This window comes from Stomoxys calcitrans, chromosome 2 (genome assembly GCF_963082655.1).
Source record: "Stomoxys calcitrans chromosome 2, idStoCalc2.1, whole genome shotgun sequence".
In the NCBI taxonomy this organism is placed as follows: Eukaryota; Metazoa; Arthropoda; class Insecta; order Diptera; family Muscidae; genus Stomoxys; species Stomoxys calcitrans.
The window spans coordinates 203,366,376-203,381,375 of record NC_081553.1 but is presented as its reverse complement, the minus strand read 5'-3'; the positions used below and the strand labels follow the sequence as shown (position 1 = coordinate 203,381,375).

At 40.5% G+C, this 15,000-nt stretch overlaps 1 protein-coding gene across 4 annotated transcripts in view; it reads left to right on the top strand.

The window, feature by feature from the left end:
* Window positions 1–15,000, top strand: part of LOC106091405 (hemicentin-2) — an 844,000-nt gene that overhangs the window by 789,336 nt on the left and 39,664 nt on the right. For all 4 annotated transcript variants that reach the window (XM_059361549.1, XM_059361550.1, XM_059361548.1 and 1 more), the window contains one exon: window positions 5,978–6,186. In XM_059361549.1, the coding sequence (XP_059217532.1) occupies window positions 5,978–6,186 (209 nt within the window). The remainder of the gene's footprint in view (window positions 1–5,977; window positions 6,187–15,000) is intronic.

Below are 15,000 nucleotides of genomic sequence, written 5' to 3'. Positions count from 1 at the left end.
TCGGATCTTGACTTCTTGAGCCGCTATAGGGCACAATTCTTATCTGATTTGGTTGAAATTTTGCACGGAGTGTTTTATAATGACTTTCAACAATTATGCTAAGTATGGTTCAAATCGGTCCATAACCTCATATAGTTGCCATATAAACCGATCTGGGGTCTTGACTTCTTGAGCCAACAGAGTGCGCAATTATTATCCGATTTGGTTGAAATTTGGCATGAGGTGTTTTGTTACGACTTCCAACAACTGTGCGAAGTATGATTCAAATCGGTCTATAACCTGTTATAGCTGCCATATAAACCGATCTGGGATCTTGACTTCTTGAGCCTCTTCAGGGAGCAATTCCTATCCGATTTGGCTGAAATATTGCACGACGTATTTTGTTATGACTTCCAACAATTGTGCTAAGTATGGTTTAAATCGGTCCATAACCTCATATAGTTGCCATATACACCGATCTGGGGTCTTGACTTCTTGAGTCACTAGAGGACGCAATTATTATCCGATTTGGTTGAAATTTTGCATGGAGTGTTTTATAATGACTTCCAATAGCCGTGCTGAGTATGGTTCAAATCGGTCCATAACTTGATATAGCTGCCATATAAACCGATCTGGGGTCTTTACTTCTTGAGCCACTAGAGTGCGCAATTATTATCCGATTTAGCTGAAATTTTGTACAATTGCTTCTCTCATGACCTTTAACATACGTGTCGAAAACGGCATGAATCGGTTTATAGCCTAATGCACCTACCATATTAACCGATATACCTATTTTACTTCTTCAGCCACTAAAATGCGCAATTCTTACTAGATTTGGCCGAAATTTTACAAAATTACTTCTACTATGGTTCGTATATTCAGTTCAATTATGGTCCGAAATGAACCATAACTTGATATTGTCCCAATAACATAGCAATTATTTTCTTTTATCCCTTGTTTTGCCTTAAAAGAGATACCGTGGCAAGAGCTCGACAAATGCGATCCATGGTGGAGGGTATATAAGATTCGGCCCGGCCGAATTTTGCTCGCTTTTACTTGTTGGAACAGAGCACTGTTTTCAGACTCTGCTGGGTCCATCGCTTTCATGGCGGCTAATAACTTAGCGACCGACGAAATCAGTGAGCCTGTAGAGCTTATTAGTAGGGTGGACATCTTCTACGATGTCGCCGCGAATGAGGCGTGAGTCAGCGTTGTGGATTGCAGGGTGTCAAAGGCACTGTGGCCTAGTAATTCGTCGAACAGAACGTCGCTTATCCTGGAATTGAGTAAGCCTGAATCACGGCTGCACTGTAAGGACTTTGATATCTCGCTAGGCGCAGAGTGAGGCAGTGTTCATTAGAAAGTGCCATGATGAGGAGCACCCTCTGTGTCCTTGCGCGGTAATTACGAGAGGGGACTCAGGTTAGCCACCATAGGTTAGGTCAATTTCCGACGCTGCGAAGTATATATTTCTGTCTATCTGTATGTCCGCCTGTTGTAATCACTCTACAGCTTTAGATATTTAGTTGAAATTTTGGATTCGTTGGATATAGTCGTCATATACACCGATATTCTGATTTAGGGTCTTAATCTCGTAAAAGGAGCATTTGTTATCCGTTTTTGCTGAAATTTGGAACTGTGTGTTGTATTATGGCCGCCGACATCCGAACCGAGTATGGTTCTCATCGAGCTTTATTTACATATAGCATTTATATAGACCGATATGCGAATTTAGGGACTTAGGGTATTTGGGGATGCTGCATTTATCACTAGATTTCTCTGAAATTTAGAGCATTGAGTTGAACAAGGCCTCTCAATATCCGGACTGAGTATGGTCGACATCAGACCTCTTTTGGATATAGCCGTCATATGAATACAATAGATCTGCCAACATAGAATCTTAAGCACTTAAAAGGCTCATTTATTATCCGATTTCGGGAAATTTGAGTTGAATTGGGCTACCCGATATCCAAACCAAGTATGGTCCATATCAGACCGCATTAAAATATATCTGCCATATAGACTGACCTGCCGATTCAGGGTCTTGAGCTTACAAATGGCGCATATTTTACCTGATTTGACTGAAATTTGGAACAGTAAGTAGCAGTAGGGCGCCCATATCCGAGCAGAGTATGATTCACATCAGACCATATTTGCATGTACAATGCAAATGCAAATTTGTCCATGAACATTCCATTAAGGAGCAGGGGCAAACTTCTTACATATCAATGAGTGCTGTCCGATCCAAGTTAAAGCTCAATGATAAGGGGTCTCCTTTTTATAGCCGAGTCACAACTTGGTAGAGAAGTTTTAACATGACAGTCTAAGCAAACGATATCCGAAACCATTAAGATTAACATGAGATCTTTTTTGGATATAGCCGCCGTCTGGTATGATTTCCCGTTTAAGGGTCTTGTGCTAATTAATAATAGCCTCTTTATTAACAGTTTTGTCTGACATTTAAATCCTTAACTTGTATAAGGGTTCTCCATACCTGTACCAAATACGTCCAGATCGACCTAAAATTGCTTTAGTAGAGTTATAGTAAATATAGTGAAATGGGGCATAAATATATCCATGGTGGTGGGTTTCCAAAGTTCGACACGGCTGAACTTAGTACCTTTTTATATATTTTGTCGCCTCTGCTGGCTGACACAATGGTATGGTGTATCCCTTACTGTATTTCTCCATAACTACCGCTGAAGATTTTTTTTTCTGATGTTCTCGCAACGATTCGGACTCTGGCGCTACGGTGGCTTCCCAATGTATTGATAAGACCGATCTTTCGATTATACTTCTTGAGCCTGTAGAGATCGCAATTCTTATCAGATTTGGCTGAATATTTCTATGACATTTTCTATGACATTAAACTGATGTGTGAAAGGTATCCGAATTTATTCTAAACCTGATATAGCTTCCATATAAACCGATCTCCCGATTTAACTTCATGGAATCCTATAGGACAGAAATGCGCACTATCCGATTTGGCTAAAGTTTCAGATAATCATATCTTCTATGGTTTGCAACATCAAAACCAAGTATAACCTAAATCGCTCCATAACCTGATATAGCTACAGTAATATTTATTTATTATCATTCGTTTGTGGATAAAGAGATATCGGGCAAAGAACTTGCCAAATGTGGTGCATGGTGGAGGGTATATAAGATTTGGCCCGTTCGAACATAGCACACATTTATTAGTTATCTTCTGACTTCTTGTAAGACGAACATAATGGATCTAAGATCTCCGAATAAAGAGGCTAGTAACCGAGGTTGCTAGTCTAGTGTCCTAACCTAATCTAGGTGCCACATAGACCGATTTCCCGATTTAGGGTCATGAATCCATAAAAGGCGTATTTTATACCCAAAATCGACGAATTGTGGAATAGTGAGTTGTACTCCTTGACATTCGTATGAGAAGCAATATAGCATTTTGTCAAATTCTGGTGACAGCTTACAACTATTGTGGGTTATGCTTAGCCCATCCCCAGATTAGCCTATTCCCCGATTTAAGATGAGAGCCTGGTAAGTTACTCGATATCGATAGAATTTGAAGATAGTAAGGCGAAGATTGGCTGATTCGAGGATCCTAGTTTTCTCAACAGAACAATATCCGTCAAAGTTAAATACTTGGGAGTGATTTTGGATCGGAAACAGAATTGAAAGTGTTACGAGACTCACATGTGTAGTTCAGCAAACTTCGAAAATAGTCCACCGACTCTACAGAAGAGCAATTTGACCATACTAACTTATGTCCCGATAGTATGGTGGACGGCGATAGGGAAGACTGTACTTCCTGCCTATCAGTGTCCACCATACATTACAACAGGTTTAGAGATGTTTTGGCATAGACGCAGCATTAAGGACGACGTGTACTAAGGAACTGGAGACAATCCTAGATGTCCAACCTATTCACATACAGGTTAAGTATGAGACAGCCATTGTGGCGATGGAATAGTGGTTAGTAGATATGATAGCCTAGCTGACTAGAAGAGAAGAGGTGTGGCATTGGCTAACTGAGACATCAGTTAAGTTCGAGAGTGAGGTAATGGGTATAGCAGCACAATCTTGGTTTAGTAGAGCTCTGGTATTACCATCTGTTATTTCTTGCCACAAGGATGAATTAAAATTGGTGAAGAGAATAAGTAGGCCACCGTAGCGCAGAGGTTAGCATGTCCGCCTATGACGCTGAACGCCTGGGTTAGAATCCTAACGGGCCATCAGAAAAAAAATTTCATCGGTGGTTTTCCCCTCCTAATGCTGGCAACATTTGTAAGGCACTATGCCATATAAAACTTCTCTCCAAAGAGGTGTCGCACTGCGGCACGACTTCGGAATCGGCTATAAAAAGGAGGCCTCTTATCATTGGCCGTTAAGGCAATAGCAAACAGGACTGTGAGGTCATTTAGGGTCGTGGAGAGTAAAGAGACCTTCTCTGACTATGTCACACCGCTATGTCTCGGCTCCATTTGAGACCGCGACATAGCGGATTATGGAGGAAGTATAGCACAGATGACTTGGCTATAAGATCAGGAGGGCTGTCATCCGTCAACTTGGTGACACAGTCCATGTTAAAGGCCTTGACAACGTTCGCGCATAAAGTACTCTGGAACAGTGAAACAGTCGGTAGTGCGATAAAGACTTAAAGGGGTAAGATTCGGATCGTGGGAGACGTGGCGAAGGAAGCAGAGGGGAGGTCAGTATGGCTTTGAGTATCATTACAGGTCACATTGAAGTACAAGCGCACTTACGCAGAATAGTGGGGTCAAGCGACAGCGTGAGTTGAGTATGTGGAAAAGAAGATGAGACGATGCAAATTTCCTAATTTCCGGTTTTTGGGTTTAACAAGTACCACACTTGATATCACGACACCAAACTTGTACTGTCTTTGAGATAAATGGATTCTGTGAGTATCTCAGAGTTCCTAAAAAAAGATTTTTAGAGGTTACTTTAATTATTTTCAATTTTTTTGCAGATCCCCTGATTTAAGATCTTCAACCCAAAAAAGTTGCATCTATTGGGTTGCCCAAAAAGTAATTGCGGATTTTTAAAAAGAAAGTAAATGCATTTTTAATAAAACTTAGAATGAACTCGAATCAAATATACTTTTTTACACTTTTTTCCTAAAGCAAGCTAAAAGTAACAGCTGATAACTGACAGAAGAAATAATGCAATTACAGAGTCACAAGCTGTGAAAAAATTTGTCAACCCCGACTATATGAAAAATCCGCAATTTCTTTTTGGGCAACCAAATACTTCCCCATATAGTTGAAATATGAAACAATGAGTTTTAGAAGAATTCTCACCATCGTGGACGTATATGCTCTATATCGGATCATAATTTGATATATTTTTATACAAAACCCCATATCCTTAATAAACCTCTTCCGATTAAACCTCTCTCTGAGGTTTCATATATATCAAATATGCAGAAAACTATTTGCTATTGTTCTTCATTCGCTCATTACAATATTTACTATAAGTTGTGTTGATGCCATAGGCCCGTCCTTGAATTCATTTTGTAGTTGCTCAACCCCCTGTGATATTTGATTCGAATTTTCCAGAGCTACATACGCAGCGTTATCCTATCTAAGTAAATAAAGGAACCGTAATGTCATTTCCCACATATTGTTGGCAACAAATTTTCGAACGTGTTGTTACCATTATTACGTGTGATACGTGATGTTGATTCGTTTTTCTTCATCATGATGTGCGATAGAGAGAAATTGTCTTATTTTGTTTTTTTCTCATGGTCTTACCTATGGCTTTGCCTACATTTTGATTTGGGAGTGAAAAGCATTTTTGGTTTTGACTTCGTTTTTTTTCTAGATTTTTGTGACCTTATTTCGTTAAACTTATGAATACATATATGTGTGCATGTACATACACACATACATGCATATGTAGAATATATGGACGACGGAATTTTTCCATTTGCAGTTGTAATATTTTTGTTGATTACAAACTCAAACTCAATTTTCTTTATTGTCTTTTGCAGTTCCTCGTACCGAAATCTTGGGTGATCCCGACCGTTATGTCAAGGCTGGCAGTACGGTGATTTTAAGATGCATTGTCCGTGGTGCTTTGGAGCCACCCACTTTCATTATGTGGTATCATGGTTCGGAGCAATTATCGGCAGAATCGAGACGACACAAAACCCAAGTGGATCGCAATTTACCCGAGGCTGAAGGAGATGCTCACAGTACGGTAAGTACAGGGGTGAATGGAAATTTTTCTTGAAAGGGTTTAAAGATGCAATTTAACTTAAAGTACAGGGGTGAATAAAATATCTTCTCGTAGGGGTTTATAGATGCAATTTAACTAAAATTGGATCAAGAAAATTGGCATATGCTTAATTTCATGATAGTAACACACAGTGAGAAGACGGACAAGAAGGCCAGATAGAAGACAGAAAGGACGGACAGCCGAATGCGAATTTAGCCAATGAAAATTCCATTAAGGAACTAGGGATACGTCTCTCATATCAATGAGCGCAGTCCGATTACATGCTAAACTCAGTGATAAGGGGTCTCTTTTTTTATGGTGAGCCCGATGGACGTGCCACATAGCGACTTCGCTTGTTATAGAAGTTTTAACATGGCAGGATACCTCGCAAATGTAGCCAGCATTAGTAAGGAAAAAAATCACCGACGAAAACTTTTGTGAATTTGAACACAAGCGGTCGGCGTCTTAGGCGGAGGAGTCCTTTTTATACCCACCACCATAAGAGGGGGGGTATACTAATTTCGTCATTCTGTTTGTAACTAGTCGAAATATTCGTCTGAGACCCCATAAAGTGTATATATTCTTGATCGTCACGACATTTTATGTCGATCTAGCCATGTCCGTCCGTCTGTCCGTCCGTCCGTCCGTCCGTCTGTCTGTCGAAAGCACGCTAACTTCCGAAGGAGTAAAGCTAGCCGCTTGAAATTTTGCACAAATACTTCTTATTAGTGTAGGTCTGTTGGTATTGTAAATGGGCCATATCGGTCCATGTTTTGATATAGCTGCCATATAAACCGATCTTGGATCTTGACTTCTTGAGCCTCTAGAGTGCGCAATTCTTATCCGATTGGAATGAATTTTGGCACGACGTCTTTTGTTATAATATCCAACAATTGTGCCAAGTATGGTTGAAATCAGTTCATAACCTGATATAGCTGCCATATAAACCGATCTTGGGTCTTGACTTCTTGAGCCTCTAGAGTGCGCAATTCTTATCCGATTGGAATGAAATTTTGCACAACGTGTTTTGTTATTATATCCAACAACTGTGCCAAGTATAGTTCAAATCGGTTCATAACCTGATATAGCTGCCATATAAACCGATCTTGGGTCTTGACTTCTTGAGCCTCTAGAGGGCGCAATTCTTATCCGATTGGAATGGAATTTTGCACGACGTGTTTCGCTATGATACCCAACAACTGTGCGAAGTATGGTTCAAATCGGTCCATAACCTGATATAGCTGCCATATAAACCGATCCTGGGTCTTGACTTCTTGAGGCACTAGAGTGCACAATTCTTATTCGATTTGAATGAATTTTTGCACGAAGTATTTCGTTATGATATCCAACAACTGTGCCTAGTATGGTTGAAATCGGTCCATAACCTGATATAGCTGTTATATAAACAGATCTGGGGATTGGACTTCTTGAGCTTCTAGAGGGCGCAATTCCTATCAGATTTGGCTGAAATTTTGCATGACGTATTTCATTTTTACTTTCAACAACTCTGTCAAATAAGGTTCAAATCGGTTCATAGCCTGATATAGCTGCCATATAAACCGATCTGGGATCTTGACTTCTTGACCCCTAGAGGTGGCAATTATTATCCGATATGCCTGAAATTTTGTACGACGGATCCTCTCATGACCATCAACAAACGTGTTTATTATGGTCTGTATCGGTCTATAGCCCGATACAGATCCCATATAAATCGATCTCTCTATTTTACTTCGTGAGCCCCCAATGGGCGCAATTCTTATACGAATTGGCTGAAATTTTACACAGGTCTCCAACATATAATTTAATTGTGGTCCGAACCGGACCATATCTTGATATCGTTTTAATAGCAGAGCAACTCTTTTCTTTTATCCTTTTTTGCCTAAGAAGAGATGCCGGGAAAAGAACTCGACAAATGCGATCCATGGTGGAGGGTATATAAGATTCGGCCTGGCCGAACTTAGCACGTTTTTACTTGTTCTCTGTAATACCATCTTCTCCCAATTTTTGTGTACGGTACATTGTATGGTGAGGTTCCAATCATAGGGTATGAGTTCAATTAGGCAAATTGCGCAGATAGTTTTAAGCACACCCCTTATCAACGTGTCGCCTCCGGTCTTAAATACTTTACTTACTTTACTTTAATTGGCTATGACAGAATATTTGTTTCACTAGCCGAACGTAGAATAGCGTTCCAAGCGCCTAGATCTTCTGCGTTCATTCTAAAATCTCGGACACCGAGTTTCCAGGTGTCTCCCACAACTTGATCTTTCCATGGGGCTTTTGGTCTTCCCAGTTTGCGTGTACCACCGTGTTTGCCTTCAAAAGGCTTCTCTGCTGGAGCTTCCTCATCCATTCTGACAACATGACCTAGCCAACGCAGCCGTTGTATTTTGATGCGTGTAACTATGCTATCGTCGTCATACAGCTCATACAGCTCGTGGTTCACACGTCGCCTATATTCTCCGTTAACGCAAACTGGTCCATATATTTTACGAAGAATCTTTCTCTCAAATACTCCAAGCACTGCCTCATCTGCTTTCACAAGTACCCATGAACAGCATGGGTAGTATCAGTGTCATGTATAGTCTTAAATACTTCAGCCAGTAATTCATAGGCTCCTGCTGCTTAGTTATTTTTCAGCCGGATTAATGCTACATGGACCTCGTTCAACTAGGTGTTACATATTCTATACCATAATCAGGGATTGATTCTGTGGTATATCAACGGCCATCATCATAAGCCACCATCATCGGATACAAACAGCTGGGTAAAGTGTTCAATCCACATTCTCAACAAACTATCTGTATCTGTTACCAGATTTCCTTCATTGTCTCTGCAGGAGTATATGACTGTATCAAAGCCTTCAGTTTGATTTTTATACCCACCACCGAAAGATGGGTGTATATTCTTTTTGTCATTCCGCTTGCAACACATCGAAATATCCATTTCCGACCCTATAAAGTATATATATTCTTGATCAGCGTAAAAATCTAAGACGATCTAGACATGTCCGTCCGTCTGTCTGTTGAAATCACGCTACAGTCTTCAAAAATAGAGATATTGAGCTGAAACTTTCCACAGATTCTTTTTTTGTCCATTAGCAGGTCAAGTTCGAAGATGGGCTATATCGGACTATATCTTGATATAGCCCCCATATAGACCGATCCACCGATTTAGTGTCTTAGGCCCATAAAAACCACATTTATTATCCGATTTTGCTGAAATTTGAGACTGTGAGTTATGTTAGGCCCCTCGACATCCTTCGTCAATTTGGCCCAGATCAGTTCAGATTTGGATATAGCTGCCATATAGACCGATCCTACGATTTAGGGTCCTAGGCCCATAAAAGCCACATTTATTATCCGATTTTGCTGAAATTTGGGACAGTGAGTTGTGATAAGCCCTTCGACATCCTTCGTCAATTTGGCCCAGACCAGTCCAGATTTGGATATAGCTGCCATATAGACCGATTCCCTGATTTAAGGTTTTAGACCCATAAAAGCCACATTTATTACCCGATTTTATTGAAATTTGGGACAGTGAGTTGTCTTAGGCCCTTCGACATCCCTTGTCAATTTGGCTCAGGTCGGTCCAGATTTGGATATAGCTGCCATATAGACCGATCTCTCGATTAAAGGTTTTGGGCCCATAAAAGGCGCATTTATTGTCCGATGTGGCCGAAATTGGGGACAGTGGGTTAAATTAAGCCCGTCGACATGCTTCTGCAATATGGCATAGATCGGTTGAGATTTGGATATAGCTGCCATATAGCCCGATCTCTCGATCTAAGGTTTTGGGGTCATAAAAGGCGCGTTTATTATCCGATGACGCCGAAATTTGGGACGGTGAGTTGTGTTAGGCCCTTCGATATCCTTTTTAAATTTGATCCTGATCCGTCCAGATCTGTCATATACACCGATATCCCGATTTATAGTCTTGGTCCCATAAAGTCGCATTTATAATCCGATTTCACTTAAATTTTACACAGTGACTTATGCTAAGCATTTCGACATCCGTTTAGTACATGGTTCAAATCGGTTTAATTTTAGATATAGCTACTTGAAAGACCAATATTTTGTTATACGCAATTGCTAACTGCGAGTTTATTACCTTCAATCCTTTATTTAAAGTTTTTTTGTGTAGGCTAAATTGTTCGATATTTTCGGGCCAAAGATATTTTCCTTCCCTAATTTCACATTCAAATTACCCAGAACGATTTTAATATCATAGATGGGACAGCAGTCATATTCTCTTTAAAGGCGCTAGTAAAAATTAACCTTCGACTGTTCTTCCTTGTCTTACATCGGGGCATGTGCACAAATCAGGCTTACGTTGAAGAATTTGACCTTTATGCGGATTGGGGTCAGTCACTCATTCCACCGGAGTAAACCTAATGACAAAATGTTTCAGTCTACGACTAACCACAAATCCACAACCAAATACATGCCTCTTTTCATACCAGCTATAATATAGGGCGTCACCTCCCGCTATTGTTGTGACGCCATTCCCAAGCCATCACACTTCCTGTAAGGCGGTAATGTCTGCGCTGCAATTCTCCAATACACTCGACAGTGCATATACTGCACCCTTTCTATAAAGATTTCGGACATGCCAGAGGTAGATATGCAAGTCATGGTCCTTAAAACGTGTGTGTAAGTCGTCAACATAGGTGGAGGGGGAAAGCCATCACACTTCCTGTAAGGTGGTAATGTCTGTGCTGCTATTCTCCAACATACTCGACAGTGCATATACTACACCCTTTCTATAAAGATTTCGGACATGCTAGGTTAAGATATGCAAGTCACGTTTGCGAAAGTCGTCAACATAGGTAGAGGGGGAAAATCGTTTTTATACCCACCACCATAGGATGGGGGTATATAAATCTAGCCATTCCGTTTGTAAAACCTCGAAATATTCGTCTAAGACCCTGTAAAGTACATACATTCTTGATTGTCTCGACGTTCTGAGTCGATCTAGCCATGTTCGTCCGTTCGTCCGACCGTTGAAATCACGATAGAGGTCGAACGCATACAGTTAGCAGCTTGAAATTTTGCAAACATACCTCCTATTAATGTAGGTCATCGGGGATTGCAAATGGGCCATATAGGTTCAGATTCAGGTATAGCTCCCATTTAAACTGATTTCCCGATTTGACTTCTTGAGCCTTTACAAGCCGCAATTTTTGTCCAATTTGGCTAAAATTTATCATGTAATGTTCTCTTAAGACTTTCAACAATTGTGTTAAGTTTGGTACAAATCGGTTTATAAACCAATATAGCTCCCATATAAACCGATCGCCCGATTTGAATTCTTGAGTCCTTACAAGTCGCAATTTTTGTCCAATTTGGCTTAAATTTTGCATGCGGTGTTATGTTACGGCTTCCAACAACTGTGCTTAATACAGGCCAAATCAGTCTATAACCTGATATAGCTCCCATGTAAACCGGTCTCTCGATCATCTGGTTCCTAGAAACTTTAATTTTTGCTGGTTTGACAGGATGTAGAATAAAATTATGGCCTTTAACTAAATTTATTTCGTACCAGCTGACCCGGGCCCGCTCCGCTGCGCCTTCTTTTACTTTATATGGACAAATGGAACAAAAGTTTCCTTTGAATATTTATTTTCGACAATAAAAGATCTTTGAGTGAAATACCATGCAAACTTGACTAACAGTTTAACAATATAAGTGCCTTTATCTGAATCCCACATGATTTTTATTGGTCTACGAATTTTAGTTTGGATGTAAGGTGTACTCCATTCTTAAAATACTTCATTTCAGCCCGATATTCTCATGATGTCTGATTTAGTGGTGTTTCCGGCAGAGAGGTGGTCCCCAGATACTTGGCCATGAAAAAATATCAGCATCGTGCTCTTCTCTCAATATAAGCCCCATATTGCGGTGGTCAGTAAAAAATTCCTGTATGTGGGGTGTTTTGGGAAAGGGGTAGACCCCCAGAAAATTGGTTCCGAAAATGGGTATCAATATGTCCTATTTGGTGGTTATTATGGTGGTGGGACGTCCACTAGACAGTTGGCCCCTAATGTTGATATCAGATACGTGGTCTACTCCCACATACCTTTAATTTGAGTGTTCCACTTTAAAAACCCTCTTATTTGAGCCTCATATTGCAATAGTCAGAAAATACTTACTATTTGGATGGTGTTGTGGGGGTGGGGTGGCCCCATAGACACTTTTCCCGAATATTGACATCAAATTCGTGCTTGACTCCCGGAGACCTTTCATTTGAGCCCCATATTGCTATGGTCGTAAATTTGTCCACTTTGGGGTATGTTTTTGGTAAGAGGCGGCCCCCCAAACTCTTGGTCCGATATTTGGATATCAGATTCGTATTCTGCATTCAAATACCTTTTATTTAAGCCCCATATTCCCATGGTCAGTTAATAAGTCCTGTTTGGGGGGTGTTTTGCGGAAAGGGTGGACCCCCAGAAACGTGGTCCCACATTTGGATATCAGATTCGTATTCTGCGAGTAGAATACCTTTCATTTGAGTCCCATATTGTCGTAATTGTTCTAAATATATGTTTGGTGGGTTTTAGGGAGGGGCAGCCCCCAGGGAACCCCATCCGAAATTTGGATACCTAATTTTTATTTTTAGGGTACCATATGAGAGCACACACAATTTCGCTTACATCGAACCACCCATCTCCGAGATCTGGCGTTTCATGCACCATCTGTGAAAATTTCAAGAAAATCGGTTCAGCCGTTTCTGAGTCTATAAGGAACACACAAACATACAAACAAACAAACAAACACAAATTGATTTTTATAACCACCACCGAAGGATGGGGTCTTGGGCCAATAAAAGGCGCATTTTTGGTCCGATTTGGCCAAAATTTGGTATATTGAGTTGTGTTAAGTCCTTCAAAATCCTTTTTCGATTTGGTTCCATAAAAGACAGTAATTTGAGTTAGGCCCTTGGACAATCTTCTGCAACTTTGGCCCACATCGGTCCAGATTTGGATACAGCTGCCATATAGACCGATCTCTCGATTTAAGGTCTTGGGCCAATAAAAGGCGCATTTTTTGTCCGATTTGGCCAAAATTTGGGACAGTAAGTTGTGTTAGGACCCTCTACATCCTTCTGCAATATTGGCCCTGATCGGTTCAGATTTGAATATAGCATTTAGACCGATCTCTCGATTTATAGTCTTGGGCCCATAAAAGGCACATTTATTGTCCGATTTGGCCAAAATTTGGGACAGTGAGTTGTGTTAAGTCCTCCAAAATCCTTCCTCAATTTGGCCTAGATTGGTCGAGATTTGAATATAGTTGCCATATAGACCGATCTCTCGATTTAAGGTCTTGGGTCCATAAAAGACGCATTTATTGTCCGATTTCGCCGAAACTTGGGACAGTGATTTGTGTTAGGCCCTTCGACATTCCTCTTCATTTTGGCCAAGATCGGTGTAGATTTGGATTTAGCTGCCATATAGACCAATCTCGCGATTTCCAACATCCGTGTCGTATATGGGTTAGATCGGTCTTTATTTGGATATAACTACCAAGAAGACCAATATTTTGTTCTCAAAATTGAACAACGACTTGTACTTATTAGACCACTCAATGCCCATGCTGAGTTTAGATCAAATTGGACCATATTTCGATATAGCTGCTAAGGGGGCATAAGTTATGAATTTTTCACCGGATTATGACAAAAGGTGGTTCACATATATACCCGAAGTGGTGGGTATCCAAGGTTCGGTCCGGCCGAAATTAACGCCTTATTACGTTGAAATCTGGGGCTTTTAACTGCCATGTTTTTTGCTGCATCGATATCTATTCACCTCAACACATTATCGGACGTTATCTAGTGGAGTCAACATTTTTTCCACTATATGACCAAATATATTTTCCTTCCCTATCATCACATTGAAATCTCGCAAAAAGATTTTAATATGATGGGCGGGGCAGCTGTCGTTTTCTCTCTCTAGGCGCTCGTAAAAAATATTTTTGGTCTGCTCGTCCTTGTCTTCCGTCGGGGCATTGGCACAAATAAGACTGATGTTGAAAAATTTGGCTTTTATGCGGATTCATCCACCGGAATAAAACTGGAGACAAGGTGTTTCAATGTCCGACTAACCACATATCCTCATGTATCGTGTGCTAATATCTGTCTTGCACTTCTCCAATTCATCCGCCAGTGCTTATACTACATCTTCTCTATAAAGAGTCCGGACACTCTCTTTGCAGATCCGCAAGTCAGGGTCGTTTTTCCGTTTGTTTGAATCATTAATGTTCTGTGAGTTCGCTTTTATTATTCTTTTGTTTCATAGAGTAATCCTTATAATTTTCGGGGGTGGATTACTGGGCTGGGCCCCAACCGCATGAGTTATGTGAGATCGCATATGTATCCCTCGATGTGGCGAGGGCCTTGTTCCTAGGTCCGACCCTTGCTTCCAGCCGTCCCTAATCGAGGAATAGCTACTCCGTATAATATGAAGCGTTCCCCTATCCGCAACCTTTCAGCTAAGCTTTCCGTAATAAAGAAAGTCGGAGCTCAAAGGTGCTCTCACCGTTATCTCCTGTCGGCCGAGATGTCGTTGCTCCAATCATTATAAAATTTTTTACAAGATGTATTTGATGTTTGCAGAATTCCATCAAAATTAGTTAACATTTAGGTATAGTTCCTATATACATCTGTTATTCGATATGCGCTTTAACTACTGCATAGCTTAAATTTTGGTGCGATCTTTACAGAATTTTGCACGCCTATTTCGATCAATTAGGTTGAAAAATCTAACCCTTAGCCAATTTATACATACCTTCTACATAC